Source organism: Penaeus chinensis, chromosome 15 (assembly GCF_019202785.1).
Source record: "Penaeus chinensis breed Huanghai No. 1 chromosome 15, ASM1920278v2, whole genome shotgun sequence".
NCBI lineage: Eukaryota > Metazoa > Arthropoda > Malacostraca > Decapoda > Penaeidae > Penaeus > Penaeus chinensis.
In genome coordinates this window covers 419,516-442,034 of record NC_061833.1, presented here as the reverse complement: position 1 = coordinate 442,034, position 22,519 = coordinate 419,516, and the positions used below count along the sequence as shown (strand labels likewise).

The 22,519-nt window shown below is 42.7% G+C and overlaps 1 protein-coding gene across 1 annotated transcript; it reads right to left on the bottom strand.

Moving 5' to 3' along the window:
* Window positions 1-4,046: 4,046 nt before the first annotated feature.
* Window positions 4,047-20,575, bottom strand: LOC125032784 (murinoglobulin-1-like). The gene is made up of 27 exons (XM_047624138.1): window positions 20,435-20,575; window positions 18,392-18,576; window positions 17,892-18,130; window positions 17,390-17,506; window positions 16,043-16,200; window positions 14,621-14,717; window positions 14,021-14,236; window positions 13,360-13,503; window positions 12,834-13,037; window positions 12,298-12,477; window positions 11,713-11,887; window positions 11,189-11,392; window positions 10,444-10,502; window positions 9,825-9,885; window positions 9,045-9,336; window positions 8,619-8,847; window positions 8,217-8,440; window positions 7,966-8,048; window positions 7,490-7,611; window positions 6,990-7,140; window positions 6,567-6,700; window positions 6,335-6,442; window positions 5,811-6,084; window positions 5,503-5,654; window positions 5,184-5,396; window positions 4,556-4,963; window positions 4,047-4,437 (listed from the first exon to the last, which is right to left on the bottom strand). Exons 1-27 carry the CDS (start codon window positions 20,509-20,511, stop codon window positions 4,399-4,401), a joined length of 4,545 nt encoding a protein of 1,514 aa, XP_047480094.1. The 5' UTR covers window positions 20,512-20,575; the 3' UTR covers window positions 4,047-4,398.
* Between the last annotated feature and the right edge of the window lie 1,944 nt (window positions 20,576-22,519).

Below are 22,519 nucleotides of genomic sequence, written 5' to 3'. Positions count from 1 at the left end.
AAAATGAGTGATTTCTTGGTCTGTAAATCAAAGAAGTATGTGTTGAGAATGTGAATTTCTTAGAAGGCTCTTTTGTCCAAACATATGACTAGGCCAAAGTGACAGAGAAGTACTATCTGGCAGAGTCTGGTGGTCCAAGTAAATCTTCTGTTGGCTGAGTCTAGCCGCCGTGGTGATCGGACGTGTTTTTGCCTCCTCTCCGCCGCAGCCCCGCAACTCAGCAAACCATGCCTTCTCATGGTCCCGCAATGTCAGAGGGTAATCTGACCCCTCCCCCCGGGTTTGAGGGGGCCAACCAGGGGGCTTCCCTGGTGCTTCCTCGGGCAGCTAGCACGAGCTCTTATCCCCAGAGAGAAAGGGGACCCTTGGCCCAGGGTAATGTGCTCCCCTCCCAGGGTTAATGAAGACGGTTTCACAAAAGTTATATCGAGAAACCAGAGAAGAAAAGACAAACAAGACCGAGAACACCAAACACCAAAACCGCTAAAGGGAGCAGATCGTCCGGACACAGTCTACCTTTACATCACCAGTTGTCACCCAGACACAAACGAAGAGGACATTGAACAACACTTATCAGAAAAGTTGTTTATAGACTCTGATACTTTTCCCGACAACGTCAAAGTATTCTTAAACAGGAACAAGTACAAGCGCGATCAGAATGTTTGACAAGGCAACGCCGTCAGCGTTACCAGTGACTAGATCGCATAATGCCATAAAAAATAGAACATATCAATGCTCAGTCTCTCCTCGGACATTTTGGAGAAATTAAAATGCTAGTTGAGGAGAGAATCATAGACATATTATGCATAAGTGAAACATGGCTCCACCAGGAAATGGTCAGTAAATTCGTCAATATTCTAAATTTTAAAGTTTTTAGATGCGATGCAGGGCGAGGAGGAGGAGTATGTATATATGTACGGGATACCCTGAAGTCAAACAGGATATCTACTACAGCAGTTAACAATACTGCCGTAGAAGATGTCTGGGTTACCGTACAGAGCAACATGCTTCCTTCCTTTATTGTTGGCGCTGTCTATAGGCACCCCCATGCTACCTCGGAATCTTTTGAATACATTGAAAAGGTTTTCAGAGAAATGTCTTTAAAAAAGAAACCGCTTTTCATCTTAGGTGACCTAAATGATGATTTAACAAAATCTAATGCAAAGTTAGCTAAGATGATAAAGAAAAATAAATTAGAACAAATAATAGACAAACCTACTCGAATTACAGTAAACACCTCTTCTCTATTAGATTTAATAATAACTAACAGATCAGACCTCATCCTCCACTTCGATGTCATCCCGTGCCATGTTGCTGACCATGAACTCATCACGATGACGTTAAATATAAAGAAAACAAAGAGACCACCAGTAATAAAATCTTTTCGCGATTTTAAACACTACGATCCTCAATCTTTCTGCGAGCTTATCTTGTCTAAAGAAATGTCACTATCAAATATTTCATTGACAGATAATGTAAACAATCAAGTAACTATCTTAACGGAAGTTATTAAAAACAGCATTGATTCGCTGGCTCCCTACGTAACACGAACCGTCAGACGTCTCCCTGCTCCATGGATAAACGACGACATCAAGAGAGCCGTTAGCGATAGAAATAATGCCCACCAAACTCTTAAAAGTAACAGAAATGAGGCTGCCTTTCAGATAGATTACAAAGCAAAAAAGAAAAATGTAAAAGTGCTAATTCAATGTGCAAAAAGAAATTACTTCAGAAATAAATTCACAGAATATAAGAACAACTCTGATAAAACATGGAAAATTGTTAGAACACTAGTGCCTCACAACAATCACCTCACTAGTGATTGCACAAGTCCCATACAAAGAACAGACCATTTTAATGACTTTTTTTCAAAAATTGGTAAACTAACTTACGAGAAAACAATTGCTTCTACATTACAACCAAATACAGATCGGAAAAGGATTACAACTAATTTTTTTCTGACCACAACCAGTGGACGTAGAAACAATCATCTTAGTAATAAAACACCTTAACGAAACAAATGCTGTAGGAGCAGACGGTATTGCTTTGCGCTTTATCAGAGATAGTCTTCCCGCAACTCTACATTATTTGACGGTTATTATTAACACCTCTTTGGTCACTGGTGTCTTTCCATCGCTTTGGAAACATGGTATAGTAACACCGATTTTCAAGTCGGGGGATATAGACGATGTCAATAATTATCGCCCTATAACTATACTCCCTATATTATCCAAAATTCTTGAAAAAATTGTAGCAAATCAACTGACGAATTTCCTGGAGGCCAAGAACTTATTATCTAAAACACAACATGGATTTAGAAATAGGTTATCAACTGAAACAGCTTTACTACAAATCACTGATGAGATTTATAATAACATTGACAAAAATCAGGTAAACTTACTCACATTATGCGACCTTTCTAAGGCTTTTGATAGTGTTAACCATGAAATTCTCCTTAACAAATTAGTAAATCATAAAATTGATACCTTTTGGTTTATTTATATACAAGGACCCAATCGGTAAGAATCAATAATAGTATGTCATCAAAACAAGAAGTACCTTTTGGTGTTCCGCAAGGATCTATTTTAGGTCCGATCCTATTTACAGTTTTCATAAATGATTTATCAACAATAGCAAATAACTGCCTTCTAGTGCAGTACGCCGATGATTCACAGTTTCTTCATAGTGATTCAGTAAACAACTTAAATACATTAATAAGAAACGCGCAAGATACTCTAACACAAACAAAACTATATTTTGACACTAATGGACTTAAACTAAATCCACATAAAACTCAATGTATATTCATAGGTAGTCGGTAGAACATTGCTAAAATTCCCAGTGACACAATCATAGAATTTGAAGGCAGCTCTATCAAACCGAGCACTTCAGTGAATAATTTAGGAGTACAAGTAGACAGATTCATGACATTTGAACCACACGTTGACAAAATACACAGGAAAGTAGTGGGTACCCTGTTATATCTTAATCACATACGAAATCAGATCACTACTGAAACTAGAATCTTGGTTGTACTAACTCTAGCTCTAAGCATAATTAACTATTGTTCAAATATCTGGGGTTCGACTAACAAAACCCAGATGCAAAAAGTGCAAAAATTACAAAATTTTGCTGCCAGAGTAGCACTAGGTAATATCAGTAAACTTGATCACATCACCCCACATATCAAAACATTAAAATGGTTAAAAGTTCACTCTAAATGCAGCTATGACACATGTTTATTTATTTACAAACTTATTCATGGGAATTATCCGAATTGGTTAATGGCCTTGCAAACCGTAGGGAACACATCAGGTGTCCAGACACGTCAAGTAAATTCCCTTTTTGTCAAGAGATCGAATACCAATACAGGGGCACGACAAATGGAAATACGTGGACCCAAGTTATGGAACATGCTACCAGATAATTTAAGAGGCATTAACAACTTCTGTAATTTTAAAATGAAATTAAAAGAACACTTCTTAAATATTCAAATGTAAATATATATATTTATGTAAAGAATAACCATTGTAATTTAATGGAATAAAATGTTTTGACTTTGACTTTGACTTTGTGGTCCCATGGACGAATTTGATTATTCTGCTGAAATCCTGATGACAGTTGGACATTTTCCATCAACTCTGGTCTTATGAAAACTTCTTGAGCAAATATCTGTGGGCCTTACTCAACAAAATAAGGTCCTGAAAAGTGATTGGCCATTGGAAACTGTGACCTACTGTTCTGTTACGAGTCACTGTTATCAGAAAGTGACTGCACAAAGAATTATCCAAACTGAGTTTTGAAATTCGTTTGTTAATCTTGCTGGGCAGGTCGTTCGAAATTCTTAATCTCAGAGTTCTGATTACTGAAGAATGTAGGTCTAACAGTGTGGGCAAATCTGAAAATAACTGACACATTGATACATATATATATATATATATATATATATATATATATACTATATGTATACATACACATATATTCTAGTTCAGTATGATTTGTTACAATTCTCCAGGATGTGATATCGATAAATAAAAATAAGGAAAGAGGGCAGCTGTTAGATGTCGTATTTAGGATTTTTTAAGAGTATGTAACAGCTTTAGCTTCTCAAAACTGTCTGTGGCAGTTTTGGAAGCATTGCTGCTTGAGTTAAGATGTCTTTGTATAACCCAGGCTTCATTTATAATAAGAGGGAAGTTAGTGGATAAAGGCCTTCCACACCGTTAACACCGTTCTAATATAACCTATGTTGTCATTCTTCTTTCCCATCACATTTTCATTTTTCTTCTAATTGATTTCTTTTCCTTCATAATCATGACACATATGCAATAACAGATGAGAAAAGAGAGTGCAAGTGATGCGGTTGTCTGCTATGCTTTTGAGACAGCTGCCTTCGCCTCACCGCGTGCATCCGTCAATGGCCGGGAAGCTGTAACTCTGTGAGGAAGAGTAAGAATATCACTATTAAACAAAAACCTGATGCTGAAGTAACATTGCTATTATGTTATCTAATTTTGATTATCATAAGGTGGAAGATTCTTATCGCCCGACTTACCTTGCTGACAGCGAACTCGGGCTGATAATAATCGTAGACGACCACCGAGCCGGGCTTGGTGTTCTCGATCTCCACCTCACGCAAGATGCGGAAGCTGACACACACTTCCTCTCCGGCCTTGAACTCCTCGATGTAGAAGGACACTTTGCTGCCATCCACCTCGTAGCGCTTGACCACCTTATGGTTTCGGTTTACGACTGACTTGAGGTCCTCCTTCTCCGGAATAAAGCCAGAAATGAGGTTGACTTCGATGACGGCCATGTTGGACTTGCCGTCGGGGAGGAGGTAGCTGGAGCAGGCCTTGACTCGCTTGGAGATGCAGCCGCCGCTTGGGTCGTTGGTCGCCGTGACGTTGAGGTCGAAGGCGTCGCTGGCTTCCGGCTCGGGGATGTTGTAGCGGAGGACAGCCTGAGGAAGGAGAGGAAGCAGAATGAAGCCTTACAAGAAGCTGTAGCGGAGGACAAAGCAAGTGATAAATGGCTTTGAGATATCAGAATGTAACAACTTATGTCTGTTAGAATTTTCAGTATGAACACAATGAAGGTAAAATACGGCTCAAATACATGAAAGGGTACATGGATACAATACTCGGCTCTACACTAAGTAGCCTATTGTTTGCAAGTCTTACCTGCATCACAGCACACCCTTGGCCTTCTATGTTGACGGTGACGTCGGTCGGGAAAGTCGGCAGCTTCTGGAGCTGCTGCAGGAGTTTGTTGTTTTCGTTGACAGTGAAGGAGTGAGAGAAGTCCTGGGCAGTGACAGTGGCCGCGACATCCAAGGGTCCTTGGTGCGTGTTGGTCTCGTAGCTGGCCATGGCCTGCAGAGCCACGACTGTGTCCTGTAGAAAAAGAATATTAGCTACTATTCAGTACCCTTTGGCCCAACACAGGGATACAAGGAATAGCATCATGGGATTTACATTTGGAAACGGCAGTTGGGCTAACCTGTGTGGAGAAGAACCCTCCAAGGCCATTCCTCTTGGTGGTGATCCACTTGACCACTTTCCTCGCGTTCAGGATGTGCTGCTCGGGATCCTGGGCCATCATAGCTAGGATGGCATACCCAGCGGTCTCCACGGAAAGGGCATTGCTCTTATCTGCGGGCAACGCGAAAATAGCAATACACGTCATGGATTGTCTCTATTCACTATTTCGTCCTTATTTTATAATGTATGATTGATTTATATATCTATCAGCACCACCACCATCATTGCTTTTATAATTTTGTCAGGTACAAGGCTAAGGAAACTTACAACTTCCTGTCGACGTTTCCCAGTACATGGCGTTTTCCTCCACCACAGCCATGTCGATCAGCTGCTGCAGGAGCGTCTGTCCTTCGGGGTGCTTCGCCAGGGCCAGGGCGTACGCCTTCACGGCAATGGTGTACGGGTCCCTGGAGGTGTCGGAGAGCACACAGCGAGTGGCGTCCGTCACGATCCTGGCGGTGGAGAGGGTGCCGGCCTCGATCAGGGCGGTCAGCACGTACGCCGTCAGCGGCACGGGCGTCCCGCTGTCAGCCAGCCCGCCCTGCACGAGGGGGAAGAGGAGGTAGGAAGTTGATGTCAGAAGAAAGCGAAATTGAAATGTTTTCAACACACTGACACACAGCCAAACTCTCCCTCTCTCCCCCACCCTCCTCTCTCCCATCCTCCCTCTCTCTCCCACCCTCAACCTCTCTCCCACTCTTCCTCTCCTACCTACCCATTCTTGTGCTCCTTCTCCACTATACATAAACCTTCTTTCCTCTCAACCACAAGCTAAAACACAGCGCTCGTACCTTTAGGCCCTTGTGGAAGACCTTTCCGACGGAGACCAAGCAGCCGTTGGAGTCTCGTTCCGACTTGCTGAGCCATGTTTTCGTATGGTCCAGGCCTTCTTCGTCGATCTGGCGGACGGAAGGAAGAATAAACAGGAAGTTAGTTTATGGAGATGATTGAAAAAGAAGAGAAAAACACTCTTGTAACAGGAAATGCAACAAAAAATATAAAATCTCTGATCATATAACTTACCGAGATGTAGGGCTGTGCCTGAGCGAAGGACTTGAGGACAAAGGCAGTGAGCCAAGTGGAGCCAGAGTCATCAGCATTCCCAAAGGCGCTGTAGGATCCGTTGTTTCGTCGGTACAGGAGCTCCCTCTGGTATCCTGAAGGAGAGCTTTGTTTATTTTAGGGCTAACAATCCTGATTCTATGGTCTTTTTTCCATTACCATTACTAGTAGTATTACAATTGTTTATCATTATTGTTATTATCATTATTACAATATTATCAGACACACATGCATACACAGCTGTGTGTGTAGGCACATACATAAACACAGTAGCCTAATAACCAACAACGCTCACATAATTAGAAGCGTCGTTTCCCTACTACTTATCAAGCTTAATTAGATATCTAAGAGGGACAGCAGCCTCGGCCCCCAGAACCAACCCACCCGTTCTCATGAACCTGAGCAGCTTCTCCGTGCTCTCCGGCGTGCCCTGGTTGGTCGCCTCCAGGTACTGCATGATGTAGATGTTGGGGGCGAAGTTGATCATGTTCTGCTCGCCACACCCGTACGGCATGCGGATGAGGGAGCCCAGGTTCTGTAATGAGGAGAAAATATTACTTGGATAGACGGATAGATGGACCGCAACCTCGAGTGAACAAAAGAAGGATACTATTGCTCAACCGAGACAAAAGCATGAAAAGATAAAAGCAATAGCTCCAACGACCCACCACATGCGAAAGATTAATAGTAATTTTATTATTAGGAGCAAAAATTAATAATTACATCTAGAGCAAAAGGAATATCAATAAAAATACTATCACTATAGCTGGTTATAAATTTGCATACCCCCTCCCCCCCAAAGAAAAGGTTACCACTACCTCAATTACTACTAAACAACTACCACTACAATTACTGCACCCATTGCCATTCTCCCGAAGCCTCACCTCGAGCGACAGAGCCAGCAGGTCGCCGACAGCCGTGACCCACCCCCGGGCGGAGTCAGCCACGATCTTCTCCGGCGGCGCCACCTGCCACACCTCCAGGCTGTCCTTGCCCTCGGCCAGTTCTGGGAGAGAGGGTACAGTATGTCGTGTTCGACCTTTATTTAACTATTCATTTATGTCTTACTTCGAGTAAGTGTATTTGTATATCTTAATTTTAAAATCTTAGTGGGATTTTTTTCACGTTTTGTTTTGAGTAGTGAAGGGTGATCTTTCAGAAATGACTGGAAAACGATTATACTCAGAAAGTAGTTTCGCTGCTTTATCGTTGCTATACTGTAACGAATGTTAATTTCGCAATTTCTTTAAAATGTATGTAGCCTACTTTTACCATATGTATTTTTAATATATATATACTTTCTGATTAACTTGATTCAACATCTATCATGTCTATGACTTAACGAAAGTCGAAGCCATACCTTCAGCGCAAACGTACTTGGTCCAAGTTTCTTCCCTCGGGAAGCCCTCTGCCTCGACCTTGATGGGTTTGATCAGAGTATCTCTGTTGAGGAGAAATGTGGACGGTTTCACTGGTTGCTCATGCCAGGTACCTTGAGTATGGAGGGCAGGGAAGCTGTATTGGCATTAATTGCGACTGGATAGTCGTGATTCAATATGGAAAGGCCTTGACAGGCCAGTCATACACACTCCTGTAGTTATTAGGGCTCACCTCTTCAAGACAAGCTCCTGAGTGTCGCAGGCCTCGGGTATGCTGGAGTCCACGAAGGCGGAAACTGTAAGGTTGACGTCGCCGAGGGCCAGTGCTTGGATCTTGATCGTGTGCACCACCTTGTCCTGTGGCGCCAAGCAGGATGTCCTCTCGTTGCCTGTTCCTCCGAGCGCTGGATCCTCCACCACCTCGTACTCAGGGCTCTCCTCAAGGATCACTCGAACCTGCACAAAGAGACAGCAAGTGTTAACAAGGGGGTTGAAAGCAGGGAGGATAATCTTGTGGTGTCTAGTAATTGCGACCTAGACTTGAGAGGGTCACGCCATTTTTGCCTGTTGAATATTGGCGGGTGGGCAAACTCCTTCCGAATCACTGCTTTACTCGATCCGCCCTCGAACTCACCGGCAGAGACTGGTCGAGGTAGTTAAAGACGGAGATCTTGACGGGGAGGACTTCGCCGCGCTTGATGGAGGGCGGGAGGGTCAAGTCCGAGAAGAAGGGCGTGAAGGTGGTGATGGACGCCCGCTCGGACAGCCCCACGCCCTTCTCCGGGTGGGCGCACACGGCCTTGCCAACCCACTTGGTGATGGTGTCTGGGAGCTCGAGATTCTGCTCGCTAACTCCGCTTGATCTGCAAGTGTAGGAAGTTGAGACAAATCTCGTCACATTGTTACATGGTGAATGTTTTATAGAAAATGAATATTATTTCGGGTTCATCGAACGTGAGTTATTGTGCCAGGTGACAAGCACTGTTTGAGGAACTCCAAATAGACAGCCGAAGAAGGAAACGGAGAGAGGGAAAGAGAGTGAGGGACGATGAGAACTCACGGCACAGTCACGAGGTCCCACAGCCACGTCTCTGGGAAATCAGTCCTGGGTGTGTCGGGGTCCGCCTCCGTCACAGTCTCCTTCGCGATTTCAGGTCCGGGACTAGCCGCAGGAGCGAATTCAGGTACGGGCTTACCAGGAGTACCAGGAGATCCAGGAGTACCAGGAGATCCAGGAGTACCAGGAGATCCAGGAGTACCAGGAGTACCAGGAGATCCAGGAGTACCAGGAGATCCAGGAGTACCAGGAGTACCAGGAATTGCATAATTCGCAAAACCTAAAGAAATTCCTCCTGCGATGGGAGGGGGAGCGGGGGTCATTTCAAGGGGAATTTGCGAAACGAATGGGAGAGAATAGGGCGAAGGAGAGAGTGCAATGAAAACAATGAGAAAAAAGGTTGATATAAGGAACAAAAGAGAGGATGGAAAGGAAGAAGAGGAAGAGGGAGAAGGGGGGGGGGGGGGCAAGGAAAAAGAGGGAGTTTGGGAGGCAAAGGAAGTATAAGAGAAGGAATATGAAAAATAAGGAATGAAAAACACGGAGAATGAGAAGGAGAAAGGAAATAGATGAAGACTAAACTGAGAGACAAGAAGATCTAGACAGATTAGAACAGCCAAATATGCAACGGGTACACAAACAGGTAGATAGAGAGCGAATCAAATGGATATATAAGCACAAAATTCATAAAGACAGCCAGGAAGGTCCAGAGGAATAGACTGTTATAACGTTGTACATATTCCAGTAACATTCTTTTCCATTTCGAGCAATTTTGACCCTTACCATCCTTCTCACAAGGCCGAGTTTCGAGCGTGAAGTCAGAGATCACGTAAAGGCCAGAATCCTGAAATAAAAAGCGCAACTAATTATCGGATTTCCTGGTGATGAAGATAAGTATCTAGAAATGTATTCGGTGCATTATTTATGCACTCAAGAGAATGAAGGAAGGGAGAGAAAAAAAAGATGAAACGTTAAGGCAGAAAACTTATATATATATATATATATATATATATATATATATATATATATATATATATATATATATATATATAAGAATATGTATATATGGATATATATGAATATGTATAAATGAATATGTGCATATATGTATGTACACACTCACACACACACAGATATATTTAGAAAGAAAGAGAGATAGGCAAACACAGGCAGAGAACAGCCGCATAACGAACGCTGTGAAAAGAACAAAATGAAACCCGGATAGTAGAAAAAAGAGGCCTAAAAATGCCGAGAAACAATAAAGAAAAAAAGAGAAAACATATACATACATATAACTGAAGTTCAAAATCAGACAAAAAATTACAAAGAATAGATACACGCAGAAAGAATGAATTAAAAAAAAAAAAGATAGTAAGAAAAGTAAAAATAAAGGCATACTCACATCAAACATCTTCAACGCGTCCACATAGTAACTGTAATAGTTTGATCGATGACGGATAACTGGTCGAAAAAAAAAAAAAACGAAGCAGGTAAGATAAAACGAATCAAATAAATTATGTTAAAACTAAAAAAAAAAAAAAAAAAAAAAAAAAAAAAAAGGAATCGGATTGGTTTTGTCAAAGCAAGTGAATAAATGAGAGGGAGAAGAAAAGGAGGAAGAAGAGGAAATCGCAAAACCAATAAGACAGAGCAGTCTAGTAAACAAACCTGCCTTTCACTTTATGAAAGGCAGGTAGAGTAAAATTACGAAATAAATAGCTAAGGATTGAATAATAATGACATTAGACTTATTAGAAAATAGCAATAAATGGTAACGGAAATAAAAAGGTGTACACCTCAAGACATCCAATCAACTAAGCTGTCAATAGGTGAATGAAAATAACAATAACGCATGATAAATAAAACACATGCATACATAGATATAAACACTCTTGCACATAAGCCCACACACACGTATGTGTGTATATATATCTATACATTGACACATGTGTTAATATATAAGTACATGTGTATAAATATATATATATACATATATACATATACATGTGTGTATAAATATATACTTACACATACATTCACACACACGTGTGTGTGTATGTCGTATACACACATTCATACACAAGCACATACACATGTACCTATGCATACGTATGGAACATGCATTCCGAGCCCTGTGAAATACCAACCGAATACTCCGTCGGATGCCGCCAAGCTCGCCGCCTCCTTCGCCTTCTCCTCTTCGAACGCCTTCTTCTGGCAGTAATCGTTGTCGTTGACCTGCGAGTTGATCCACTGGTAGATCCTGTTGTCGTCCACGAAGCTGAAGATCTCGTCCAGGCTGATGGGGTCCGGCTGCGGGGAGAGGAGCTCGGTGCTCCGGTCGACCACGCCTGGGGAGGAAGGGGGAAGGGAAGTGAGTAGGATTGGTGGGGTTTGGTGGGAGGGAGGAAGGAGGGAGGGAGAGGGACGGTGGGAGGGAGAGGGAGGGATAGGAGGAGGGAGGGAGAGTTCAAATTCAAAATTCAAATCACTGTATTCTATTAATTACATTAGAGAGCCAGAGGGAAAGAAAGCAAGAAAGAGTAAAAGAGATAGAGAGACCCAAAGAACAAGATATAAAACGAGAGACGAAAACAAACTTCGAAAGACGTACGGAGAGACAGAAATCCCGAGACACACATTTGCTAGACACGGATGAACAAAAACTGACCGATTGAGCACACAGCGTTGGGTTCCGCCGTCACCGTGAGCGTGGTGGCCTCCCCCGGCTGGCCCTGTGCCGCCGACCAGGTGAGGTTGGCACTGTAGCTCAGGCACTTCTCCACCTTCAGCTCGGCCCTGTCCGACACCACCTCGCCGTCGTCGCGCGTGTACCAGACCAAAACCTAATCAAAGATAAAAGTAGACAAAGCATAAACATACATGAAGATACTAGGTATGAGCTGTAGGTACGAATCTAAAAGATAAGGTATGAGAATTATGGATAGAAGGTATGAGGATACATGTGGATGGAAGATGCTTATGAGGGCATAAGGAGTTATTGAAAAGGTCTATGACGGCTTTCTTGTTTTGTTTTGTTTTTATGTTAATATACTGTTGATGGTTTTTGTTTTGTGTTTAAGTCTACTGTTTTGTCACCTCACTCCTCCTCCACCCCTCCGTTCTCCCTCTACCCCTTTCTACTTTTAGCCCTCTCCATTCTCATTCCCTTCACCCCCTACCCATCCTCCTTTCACCCTTCCATCCTCCCTCCTTCCACCATCCTTCCTCTTCCACTCAACACTCCTCCACTCACATCGACTGTAGGCGAAGCTGTGGGCGGGAGCGAGACGGGGAAATCGATCTTGCCCGTGACTGTGCCTTCTGCAGGGGTGCTGATGGGGTCGACCAGGTGCTCGGCGTCAATGGGTAGCGAGCCAGGGAGCATTTCCACGTCTTGGACCTGCCAGCCCTGGATCTTCCCTCGCGAGATCACCTGAAAGAGGAGCAACATGTCTTCCGTTTGTTCTTGGATTGGGAAATGGATGCGATTCGTTTCTTCATTCCAACTGATTACCCGTTTGACTTATTCTGTCTGTTCATTTGTCTTTTGCGTGTGTGTATGACTAGGTTTTATTTGATATATACGGATGGAGATCAAGTTGATGGAGTCCCAAGGTGCAAATCCCTACAAACTCGAAATAGGAATATCATAAGAAAAAAACAAACTCCAATCGATACTTGCTATTGTTCCCTACAAAATTTACAGGATTCTTACTCTAAAAATGTAGAAATCCACAGCTCTCTTAGCAAAGTCTAAGCGTAAGTAAAATCCTCCAAGCCTTCACATACCTGTACGGTGAAGGTGGCCTTCTGCTGGTTGGTGGCAGAGAAGTAGATGGGCATGTTGTAGGTACCGGCCTGGCCTGGCGTGCACTTGAGTTGTCCTTGGGGAACTTGGATGAGGAGAGAGGAGTTCGAGGGGGAGTAGTAGTGTTCGAGTTCCCTGGAGTAGGAGGACGAGTGCATGTCGGCCCGGCAGTTCAATGTTGACATCTAGGGGATTGAAGGAAAAGAGAAAATACAGAAGTGATATATTGATAGCACTGTTTGTACTCAGACCAGAAGAAATAAATGATTCAGGAAAATGAAATAAGGAAAGAAGCATAATCAACACGTGGGAAGATGTATCAATATATACAGACCCAAGAGTAGAAATAAATAAATAAAGCAAGGAAATAGAAATGAATCAAGATACATTTCTACTTACGAGAAGAGAGACACAGTATCAAAAAAGAACGAATTTACACGCTCCCAGAAAACACCGTACATACCAGAAAGCCAGAAAGAAACAGAAATCAAGCACAATCCTACTTACGAAAATCCTATTAGTGTTGTCCGAAGAAACGACGGCAGTGAACAGACCATCGGCAGCTGTCGTCATGTTCTTGCATCTGCCAGCTGCACACACCTCGACGGGGACGCCAGCTGCGGGGGATTTGTCAGGCAGGACAGCTCTCACCTGGGAGCGGGAGAGGACTTTTATTTTCTTTTGTCGATTTGCGGTTATCGTTCATTTTTTTGTGTGTATGGTTTTTGTTTATTGTTATAGCTCATGATTATTGTCATCCTTTTCACTTATGCTAGACAAGGATAAGGATGATGACTGTAATGGTCATAGCAATGATAGTGATAATAGTAATATCATAATGATGATACTGATAATGACCAATAAGGATAATGACAATGTTAATGATAAGAATGTTGACAATAATTGAAATGATAAGCATATTGCTATCATTGTTAGAATTATAAGTGCGATTATTATTATCATTACTACAATTATGATTATCTTTTCATCCTTATTGTTACCATTATCATCATTGTAATCATTATCAATGACATTATAATTATCATTATTATTATTATTATAATCAACATGCTATTAACATTACTATCATTATTATTTCCTTGATTATTATCTTAGTAATTATCATTGTCTTTACTAAAGCACTTATCACCACCATCCCGCTCTTTACCTTGACTGTATAAGGCAGGTTCGGCTTCTTATAATTATCCGCGTAGACTGTCTCGAAATTGACGGCCGTCCTCATAACGTTGGCACTGGTTGTGGCACTGAATGTGACACCAGTGCCCTCCTCTTCCACCACTGCAGAGGCTCTCAGGTTGTAAACGTTGCAGTCGATGATGCGCATCTCCTGAGCAGTGATCTCGAAGTCTTTGCAGCCCGTGATCTGTTGCAAGGAATGGATGGCGTTAAGTGTGGATGAAAGTAAGAGGAAAGGAAGGTTGAGGAGAGGAGGGATCGATAGGTGGAGGAATAAGTGTATAGCTGGATTGGGCTGATGACTGAATGAACGAATGAATGAATGAACAAATAAACTAATGAATAAATGAATTGGGGATTAAGTGAATGAAAATGGAGGATACAATAGGAATGATAGAGGAAGTGAACGAAGACACAGAGACACAAACACAGACAAAGAGAAATAGAAAAGGAGAAAAAAAATAGAGAAAAAAGGACAAACAAAGGCAGAGAAAAACAAAACAAAAAGACCATAAAATGAACAAATAAAGGCACATTCTCCTGCAAATCAAGGAACAAACTGAACACTCACTGTCTCATTCCTCGTGGCTTCAACTCGACACTTTCGTCTTTGGTCATTGTTCAACGTGAAGGATACGTTGCCTTTCACTGGCTGTCCGAATGTGTATCTGGGGAAGGGAAAGGAGTTAAGTATATGAGGAGCTGAGTAACCACGTGTCTCAAACAAAACAGCCGATAATGGGTGAGTAAAATGGATGAATATATGAGTAAATTTCGAGTTTGAAGAAGAATAGAAAATATATGAAGCGGTAATTAAATCTTCCCGAATGTGTATCCAGAGGAGAAGTATAAGAGTGAACAGGTGAATAAATATGAGTAAAACAAACGAGTAGATAATGAATGAGTAAAATAGATGAATATACGAGTAAATTCTGAAAGTGTATCTGAAAAATAATAACAATAATAATAATAACAATAAAAATGATGATGATGGTGAGAAAAACCTATGAACATATGAATCAATTCCGAAAGTGTATTTGAATAAGAAATGCTGATAAACGCGTAAAGTAGATGAAGACGTATCTGAAAAAAGATAAAAAGGTTAAATAGATTTAAAGATGAGTAAACCTGTATCTACAAGCAACAAGCAAGCAAATAATAAATTGGGAAAATAGATGAGTATATGAGTTAATCCGAAAAGTGATCTGAAAAAAAAAGAAAATGATTGAGACAAAAAAAAAGTATTTTGAAAAAGAAAAAATATATATAAATGAATAAAACAGATAAATAGATGGAAATCTGAAGAAAAAAAATCTGAAAGTGAATCTAAAAATAAGTGAACAAATAAATGAATAAAGGATAAAGAAGAAATGATAAGCAAATAAACCCGACGAACAAATGAGCAACTTCCGAAGGCGTATCAGGCACAAAGATAACAAAGGAATAGTCAAACGTGAAGAATAAACGAGAAAATCAGCTCATGACTAAACGGCGGGATAAAGAGTCTTTCAGAAAGGGGGGGGGGGCGACGTGGTTTGAATTTACTAATTCAGGATTGCTTGCCATCGTTAATGTTATTACTATAATAAGCTGAATGAGGATGAAGAGAAAAAGATAGATAGGTACGCAGATACAGACATAGGTAGATAGACTGAGAACAAATGGATAGGTAGGTAGATAGATAGATATACAAAGAGAGAGAGAGCGAGAAACTGAGATAGGTAGATAGATAGATGTACAGAGAGAGAGAGGGAGAAGGAAAGAAAACGTAGATAGACAGATATAAAGACGCCATAAACACAAGTAAAGTGAAAAGATCAGAAAAGAGAGTCAAAAAAGAAAAAGAAAAAAGAGGATAAAGTATAAAAAAGAATCTGGAGTCAGACGCAAATCCCCCCCCCCAACCACCCACCCACCCCACCCCACCCCGCCGCCGCAATAAAAGAGAAAAGAAGAGCAAAAACAGGATCAATTTCTCACGTTAACCACTCACTTTGCACAGACGCTGAAGACGAACGTTTCATCGGAAGCCAAGACGTATTTTGGCGGCGTCATCTTGACCTCAAACCGCGGCAAGACGTACTCCTCGACCTTGAATCTGTTGGTGTTCATCCTGCCGTCAGGCCCCTCGACGTGGATGGTGTAGGAGCCCTGTGGACGCAAGTCGGAGTCAGAGACGGGGGTTCGGAGTTGCAATGCTCAAAGCCAAAGAAAAAGAAAGGGTTTTGTTTATCTTTGTGTTGGAGAACTATCTAAGCGAAATGGGAAACTATAGTGCTGGTATTCTCAGTCGTAGTATGTATCTACTCTTGGTTTCACGGTTTAAGCATTGTCTGCGCGGCCCGTGAGACAAGAGTCATTGTGATGGAAAATTGTCTGGAAGAGATTCATTGCCTAAGGACACAACATCCAAACGTCAGAATCGATGTTACCTTCAACAAGATAGCTAGCCTTATAGTCAACAGAGTAATATTGGTGTTAGTTTTTAGCCTGAAATAGGATTTTTTTTCTTTTTTTGCTCATATAACACATTTCTTTGATTTCCCTCTCGTATTTCCAAAAAAAGATATTTATTTCCTGTGTAAATCTGTAGATTAACTGCTATTCACCTTGAGATTATGATAATAATATATCTACCATCTAACAGCGTATATGGAAAATAGTACTTATCAGTACAGCATCTACAGTGTTCGCAAAACTGACGAAATTCTATGTCTATAAATTAGTGATGTATATTTATCATGCTCATATATAACAGTGTGCGATATCATCTATATGTGTTGTCTTTTTTCTCTGAGCTGGAGAATTAAAGACAGCATTTATAAAGCATGCGCACAAAGGCGCACTTTATAACACACATACACAAGATAGTTTGTGTCTGTTACTGTTACATTTTACCTGTCATCTAATGAATTCAACAATTTCTTATTCTTTACTAGTCCCTTCTTTCCTTCCATCCCCCCCCCCCCCCTTCTTGCTGATCTTTTTCCTTTTCATTTCCTCTTACTATCCTTTCTCTCTCTTTTTTTTTATTCGTTCTCCTCTCCACTTCCCCTCCAATCCTTTTCTATCTTCCTCTCCATGCCTCTGCTCCTATTTTTTCTATTTCCTTTTCATTCTCCTTCTCCGTTTCTTCTCTTTTAGTCCAAGCCTTTCATTCCTCCTTTCCCTCATTGCCCTTCTACCCCCTTCCTTCTCCCATCCATCTCTTCTTCCGTCTCCTCTAGTCCACTTTTCTTTCCCCTTTTCCCTCTTTCCTCTCCTCCTCCTCTTTCTTCTCCTCCTACTCTTTCCTCTCCTCCTCCTCTTCCTTCTCCTCATCCTCTTTCTCTCATCTCACCTCCTCGGGTTCGTCCGCCAGCTGGAAGGCCAGGTGGACGAGACCGACCGATGTGCTGACGTTTTTCCACTGGGCGATGCGTGTTCGGGATGGCGTTGTGACCCAGATTTCCGGGTACTGGAAAGGTTATGCATAGGTTATATTTCTTATATATATATATATATATTGTTGTGTTTGTTAAATGTGAAGCCTGATTTGTTGTTGTGTATTCGAATGCTCGTTAGTTATTATCTAAATGCTTATAAATTGCACTTATTACTGCCATTACCATCAATATTACTAGTGATAAGTATTTTTATCACTAACACTATCATAATTTCACACTCTTTATTTGTTACCATTATTAGGATTATTACCATTATCAGTTAGATTTATTATTATCATTATCCTAATTATTATTTGTTTTTCATCATCGCTATCCATACTACCGTTATCATCCTTATCCCTTCTCCCATCGCCGTCTTAGACTCAGGATCCCCACTCTTATCACCGCCATCCTTACCGGCTCCATAGCGACCTGAGCCTTGGTCCCGTACACAGTGAGGGCTCTGAACTTGACCTCCTGACCTGGCTGGTACAGGTACTTGTCCGTCTGGATGAAGGTCAGGTTGTAGCTCCTCCTCAGCCTGATGTTTCGGGTCTCGTTCAGGTCGGCTCCGCCCACTTTGCCGATCAGGTGAAGGTCACCTCTGTAGACATCAGTTGGCTCGAGATTGATGTCCTCGCATTTCTCTGTCTTTCCTGTGAGTTGACAGATGTTTATTGGATAAAAGATTTATTCAACTATATGTCTACCGATATGAATTATATGTCTATCTGTTTAAGTCAACCTAGAGAGAAGAAAAGAAAAAAGAAAGAATGACATTGAGAATGGGAATGAAAAAGAGAAAGAAAAACGAGAATTAGAATGAGCTTGACTTTAAACAAGAGAACAAGAAATAGAACGAGAGAGACGAAAACAATCCAGAACACAAAGAACAAATACAGATGACCTCAACTGACCTGCCGGGATCTGGATGGTGTGTCCAGCCAGGAGAGTGTTGGTGACCCATTCGCCGCTCCTGTAGGTCCTCGAGGTCATGCTCAGGGTGAGGCTGCCCTCAGGAGACGCCGGGTTGGGGACGTAGACGCACACCTGGTTCTCCTCGCCCGCCTTCCACTGTCGCGGGGTGGTGATGTAATAAGCTCTGGGGGGAGGTTATTTCTTCTTATTAATTATTGATATGGTTTTCTCTTTTATGTTTATTTGTTTATTCGATTATTTATCTTTGCATTCATTTGTCTGCTTGTTTATTAAGTTTTCATTTGTTTATCGATTCATTCACTTATTTACTTAACCACTTACTAATTTCTCCATTCATTCATTTATCTACTTGGGGTAAGTACTTCCGTGTGTTTATTTAGTACAATAAATTCCTTAGATCGGGAAGGAGTGGGAAGGATTTCTTTCGTCTACCTTGTATTATGTGTGTGTGGGTGTATATATATATTTTTTTCTTGTTTTTGTTTTTTTTGTTTTTTTTTTTGTCTTTATCTTCGTTTTCATCCCGTCGGCTTTTGCAAATAGGGATGATGAGGAGGAGGAGGGAGACGAGGAAGAAGGCTAGTGAAAAAGGGACACAGTTCAACAGAGCAACAAAGAGACGTTGAAGAATTCGAAATAATAAAATGCAATAAAAAGATCGGTTAAACGGCGAACAGAATGAAATGAACAGACAAGTAACAGGGTATGTGTGGGCGGGGCTTGATGACGTCACCAAGAGGTTAGTCACCGGCCTCTCGCGCGCAAGTCGGACGGCTCTTGTTTCTTGCCTTCGCCTGAAGGTGCTTGCCGTTGCAATGGCCAGAACCAGAGCCCTTTGTTGCATGTCCCCTTGCATTTATCATGTTTGCTCTTGCTGTTCTTCTTGTGTTCTCTTGAATGTTCCCTTGTGAGAAAGCTGTTCTTTCGTGAGTTTTTCTTTTTATCGTTTTTTTCCGATATTTCTCGTCTTAGGTTCTGTTATTCTTCATACAATTCTTTGTACACTTTCGTTGCAGGTTTCATTTCTTTTGCTTCCCTTCTTGTTCTGTTCCTGCTACTCCTACTTCTCCTTATCGTGTTTCTCCTCCTCCTTCCTCCTTGATTTTCTCCTTCTGCCCTTCTTCTTGCTCGTTTTCTCCTCGTATTTTGCTTTCTTCTTTCTCTCCTCCCATTTCTTTTTTCTCTTTCTTCTCCATCTCTTTTACTTAATTTATTCCATTCTAATCCTGTTTCTTCCTTTCCCCCCCTTCATTGTCTTTTTTCCTCGTCCTCATTCTTCTTTCTTTCTTCTTCATTCTCTTCTATTTTTTCTACTTTTCCTCTTTCATCTTCTTTTCCTCGTCTCTTTTTCATTTCCCTCTCCTTTATTTTTACTTCTTTTTGCATCATTCTGACCAAGTAGTTAGTTCTCAATGGTCTCTCGACTTCTTTTCCTTTTTTTTTGTTCTTCGTTATTTTTGTTTATGAACATGCCCCATGATATATATATATATATATATATATATACATATATATACATATATATTCTTGCCATATAAAATACACATGGATATTAAAATACATACACACATACAGATTTTGTATGTACCGTATATACTTTCTACTTATGTCGGCACACACACACAACATAGGAAAAAGGATACTAACTACATCCTACTTATACTCATCTACAAAGGCAACACGCAATAGTACAAATTCATTAATTGCCTTCATTAATTGTACAGAAAAAAAATCACACAGAATTGCCATGGTCCCGAATTCTCTCTCTTGTTATAGTAAATTATTTTCATGGATTTAGATGGCTAAGTTACGAGGGACTTGTAAATAAAAGATATCACAACCGAATTTTCGCGTATGTAGCAAATGCACAGAGAATTAAACAGTAACGTCTTAGATATATGTTATTGGCCTACCGACATCGAGTCAAATTTCACTTTTCATATAACCCATTCGCCTTTAAAAAACACAAACAAAAAGAGACAAATAATAACCACATCACCAACACATTGCAGAGAACTCACCCATTGCACAGCGAGATGCAGAGCAAAGCGAAGGCGACGCAACTAAGCATCGCCGGGGATCTCTTGGGCGTCTCCATGGCAACAGGAAAGCGCTCACGTGTTGACGGCGCGGCGGTGAGCGCGCGAGTGAGCCAGGAGACACGGGCGGCCGGCGTACATATACTACTACGAGGTTCTTTGTGTGCGTCTGCCGGTGTGTGCGTGTGTGGGTTTGTCGGTATGTTTGTGTGCTAGTTTGTATGCTAGTGTCGTGCGTGGGTGCCGGTTTTTTGGTTTTTGTCTCTGCCTCTCTCTCTCTCTCTATCTGTCTCTCTCTCTCTCTTTCTTTCCCTCTCTCTCTATCTGTGTGTGTGTGTGTTGGTATAGATAGATAGATAGATAGACAGATAGATAGATAGATAGATAGACAGATAGATAGATAGATATTTATACATATATATGTATTTATATATATTATATATATATACATACACACACACAAACAAAAATATGTGGTGGGGGGGGGGCGAATAGGAAAGGGAGGAAGAGGGTAGAATGGAGGGAAGGGGAGGGGGTCGTTTTAGGGGGGGTATGTTTAGTTGGGTCCTTGTGAGGGGGTGGGGGGGGGGGGCGAATAGGAAAGGGAGGAAGAGGGTAGAATGGAGGGAAGGGGAGGGGGTCGTTTTAGGGGGGGTATGTTTAGTTGGGTCCTTGTGAGGGGGTGGGGGGGGGCGAATAGGAAAGGGAGGAAGAGGGTAGAATGGAGGGAAGGGGAGGGGGTCGTTTTAGGGGGGGTATGTTTAGTTGGGTCCTTGTGAGGGGGTGGGGGGGGGGGCGAATAGGAAAGGGAGGAAGAGGGTAGAATGGAGGGAAGGGGAGGGGGTCGTTTTAGGGGGGGTATGTTTAGTTGGGTCCTTGTGAGGGGGTGGGGGGGGGGGGCGAATAGGAAAGGGAGGAAGAGGGTAGAATGGAGGGAAGGGGAGGGGGTCGTTTTAGGGGGGGTATGTTTAGTTGGGTCCTTGTGAGGGGGTGGGGGGGGGGGGCGAATAGGAAAGGGAGGAAGAGGGTAGAATGGAGGGAAGGGGAGGGGGTCGTTTTAGGGGGGGTATGTTTAGTTGGGTCCTTGTGAGGGGGTGGGGGGGGGGGGCGAATAGGAAAGGGAGGAAGAGGGTAGAATGGAGGGAAGGGGAGGGGGTCGTTTTAGGGGGGGTATGTTTAGTTGGGTCCTTGTGAGGGGGTGGGGGGGGGGGGCGAATAGGAAAGGGAGGAAGAGGGTAGAATGGAGGGAAGGGGAGGGGGTCGTTTTAGGGGGGGTATGTTTAGTTGGGTCCTTGTGAGGGGGTGGGGGGGGGGGGCGAATAGGAAAGGGAGGAAGAGGGTAGAATGGAGGGAAGGGGAGGGGGTCGTTTTAGGGGGGGTATGTTTAGTTGGGTCCTTGTGAGGGGGTGGGGGGGGGGGGCGAATAGGAAAGGGAGGAAGAGGGTAGAATGGAGGGAAGGGGAGGGGGTCGTTTTAGGGGGGGTATGTTTAGTTGGGTCCTTGTGAGGGGGTGGGGGGGGGGGGCGAATAGGAAAGGGAGGAAGAGGGTAGAATGGAGGGAAGGGGAGGGGGTCGTTTTAGGGGGGGTATGTTTAGTTGGGTCCTTGTGAGGGGGTGGGGGGGGGCGAATAGGAAAGGGAGGAAGAGGGTAGAATGGAGGGAAGGGGAGGGGGTCGTTTTAGGGGGGGTATGTTTAGTTGGGTCCTTGTGAGGGGGTGGGGGGGGGCGAATAGGAAAGGGAGGAAGAGGGTAGAATGGAGGGAAGGGGAGGGGGTCGTTTTAGGGGGGGTATGTTTAGTTGGGTCCTTGTGAGGGGGTGGGGGGGGGCGAATAGGAAAGGGAGGAAGAGGGTAGAATGGAGGGAAGGGGAGGGGGTCGTTTTAGGGGGGGTATGTTTAGTTGGGTCCTTGTGAGGGGGTGGGGGGGGGCGAATAGGAAAGGGAGGAAGAGGGTAGAATGGAGGGAAGGGGAGGGGGTCGTTTTAGGGGGGGTATGTTTAGTTGGGTCCTTGTGAGGGGGTGGGGGGGGGCGAATAGGAAAGGGAGGAAGAGGGTAGAATGGAGGGAA